A 3,002-nucleotide genomic window follows, 5' to 3' on the forward strand; every position below is an offset into this window, starting at 1 on the left:
ATCGAGTCGAGCTCTCCATTCCAACTGTGTACATGGATGAGCATCCAGCGCACTACGCTGAGGTGTTTGATATTGTCCTGTACAATTCTGCCGACCTGCCGCTTCGTTCGACTCGCGTCTTTGGCCAACGCACACACATCTGGGCGAATGTGGATGCCACCCAGGCCGCGTACCTGGAGATTCAGGGCGTCTCTGATCGTGCTGTGCAGCTCGCACTTGATCGCGTCCGTGTCATTGGCGGCTTTGAGCGCGATTGTCTCCCTCTTGTGTCGTTTGATCTGGCATATCTTGCCAACGACATTCGCTTGGCTGGCGAGGTGGTCCACGTCTCGAATGCATCACTGGGCGCTTCCGTTTTGGCCTCCAGTCCACAGAATTACCTGGTGTACTCGGTGCTTTCTGACTGGCACCCAGCTAGTACGAGCTCACTGCCGCAGCTCAATTCAGCCGCCATCGCACAGCTCGACATCACCAACAGCGACAACCAGCAGCGGGTTGTCACGGATGCATCCTTTGAGTCGGCACTCGATGATTTGGTGGCTTCGTGGCTGAATGGTGATCTTGCCAACAACGGACTCGCTCTCCGCCTCGACCTGGACCAAGTCGGTAAAGCGAGTTTCGACCGTGACGAGTTTACTCTGTCGTTCAACCTGCGACGCTTCCTTTGGCGTAACACTTCGTTGAGCGACTGTTCTGCGCGATGCGGCGCAGGTGTTCAACATGCAATTATTCAATGCTATGAGCGCACCCACAGCGACAACGGACAGCCTCAATACATTGTCGTGGACGATTCGTTCTGTCGGTCCAGCACTCGCCCGCCCGCAACAGTTGCATGCGATGCTTTCGATTGTGACTACGAGTATCGACAGCTCTGTGGCAATTGTCTTTGCACTGAAACCTCGTGCCAGTTTTCCGAGGCGCGGCAATCGACGCTTCAATGCTTGCACAACACTGGCAGTAGCGGCTCGGAAGTTCCAGTTTCGGCGTCTCTCTGTGAGATGCACGGTCTGCAGATGCCAAACTCCACAACCTGCCCGAGCTGCAACTGCACTTCTGGATGTGAGCTCAAGTGGGAAGTGTCGACGTGGTCATCCTGTGAACCTGCGTGCGGCGCTGGCACTCGCACTCGTACTTGATCGGAACTGGATTCTTCGACACCGTCGTGCTCCACTCCTTGTCACCGTCCATGTTTGTGGGGTCTTCCGGATCATTTGTGCCTGCGGTTGGGTCACCACCCATGAACGTCTCGCGGCGGGACTCGGTGCGATCCTTGACGGCTTGCTTAAGGGAGCTTTGCTTGTTGATGCTCAAGGACGTGTCGATGGAGCTCGACTCGATTCCAGAAGACGAAAGCGACAATGATGACTTGAACGCATCCGACTGTTCCACGCTCGACTCAAACTCGGTTTGTGCCATGGTGTACACTCGAATGGACTTCCCGCCCATGTGGACGCCGATGAGGGTGTGGGTCCCCACCTTGTCCAAAAACCGAAGGTAAAGGTCGCCACAGTTTGCATGGATTGCGGTGCACGCCGAACGATCCTTGCTCACTCCAGCGTGCGAGGGAAGCACAAGACCATCACAGCACGCGGGCGGCGGGAGCGCGTTGAACATCTCAATGACATGGTCGGCGAGCGGAGGCGTGTCATCCAGGAACTCTGCCACATATGTCAAGACGGTGCCAATGGTGGTGATTGAAACAGATTCGGACGACTGATGCATCTCTGAGGCCTGCTTGTAGTCGTTCGACGCCGAAAACTTGGCACCTCCACCTTCAACGAGAGCACTGAACGAGAAGGAGGTTTCGATGGACACGTCCACTTCCAAGCTTTCTGCGTACTCCGACGAGGTCGTTACGAGGTGGGAACGACTGTCAAACTGCGCGGAAGCGTACGGAATGACGGCGACGCGGTCAGGAAGCATCGTGCTGCCATCAGCGGTCATGCGACGCATCGAGTAATCCACCTTGAGGACAGGCAAGGTGAACCCGGGATCGACACCGGACGACGGAAGAGGGTTGCCCTTGAAGATGTGGTATCCGAATCCGAGCATGCCAATGTTCTTGTACGACGTCACGCCACTCCCAGGCATGTTGATTGTCGCTCGTGCAGATGCCATACGAGCGTCCAGCTCCAGCTGCTCGAGAGCAACCGTTTTGGTCGGCAGATCGGACTCTTGGCGAGTGTGGGACGCAGACAGCTCGTTTTGCAGATCGACCACCTCGAGTTCGACGGACAGCTTGGCCAAGTCCATGCTTGTGCGTGAGTCGACAACTTGGCTCTCGAAACGCGCTGACAGCGTGTCGCGAGCAATTTGCGCAACAAGCAACTCGGCGGAGAGGTGCGGCTCGCCTAGTTGGATCAAGGATTCAACACGCGAGATTGTGCTGTTGAGTTCGAGGATGCGGGTCTTGGCGAGAATTGGCCAAACGGCAGCAGATGGATCGAGGCCTGTGTTGACATTGCCGTTCGAGCAGCCATCACGCGAGTAGCACGACTCGAGGGCACTCGGAGGATCAGAAAGACGTGCACATTCGGATGGAGTTGCAGTGGGCCAGAAATGCGGCGGATGGGATGGATCGCGGCGAGTACAGGTGATGTTACAAGTTGGTGCCCGTGCTGCAGGTGCTGGCTGTCTCGCGTTTGTCCAATGGCACCAACCAGGAGCTTGTCGGCTTGAAGCTCGACCTTTTGACCCGTTTTTACCTGCAAGTGTGCGCAAACACACCTGGTGCTGACTGCGAAGTCCCGGCCAAGGCGGACGAGGTGGGAGTGCACTTTGGCGACTATGTCACCCTCTCTCAAGTCATCTCGGCAAGCAATCACATGGTCATGGCAGAAGACCCCAAGCAAGGCAGGCTGATTGCTCGTCAGGTGCCAGCGTCGAACGAGGACGTGGCAGACACGCACATGGACATTGTCAACCTTCCTGATGGCGTTGTCTGCTCGTCGTGTGGTGATTCAAGCCGCTACTTTAATGGAGAAGCTTGTACAATGTGCAAG

General features: G+C 56.4%; 2 protein-coding genes across 2 annotated transcripts; one reads left to right on the plus strand and one right to left on the minus strand.

The window, feature by feature from the left end:
- Positions 1-32: 32 nt before the first annotated feature.
- On the plus strand, positions 33-961 carry CAOG_08338 (hypothetical protein; the record flags this gene model as incomplete). Its single annotated transcript, XM_004340739.1, has 3 exons — positions 33-606; positions 712-798; positions 909-961. 3 exons carry the CDS (start codon positions 33-35, stop codon positions 959-961), a joined length of 714 nt encoding a protein of 237 aa, XP_004340787.1.
- Positions 962-1,065: 104 nt separating this feature from the next.
- CAOG_08339 (hypothetical protein) lies at positions 1,066-2,833 on the minus strand (the record flags this gene model as incomplete). Its single annotated transcript, XM_004340740.1, has 3 exons — positions 1,066-2,506; positions 2,604-2,687; positions 2,826-2,833. 3 exons carry the CDS (start codon positions 2,831-2,833, stop codon positions 1,066-1,068), a joined length of 1,533 nt encoding a protein of 510 aa, XP_004340788.1.
- Between the last annotated feature and the right edge of the window lie 169 nt (positions 2,834-3,002).

Source organism: Capsaspora owczarzaki (assembly GCF_000151315.2).
Source record: "Capsaspora owczarzaki ATCC 30864 unplaced genomic scaffold supercont2.54, whole genome shotgun sequence".
Classification (NCBI taxonomy): domain Eukaryota; class Filasterea; order Ministeriida; family Capsasporidae; genus Capsaspora; species Capsaspora owczarzaki.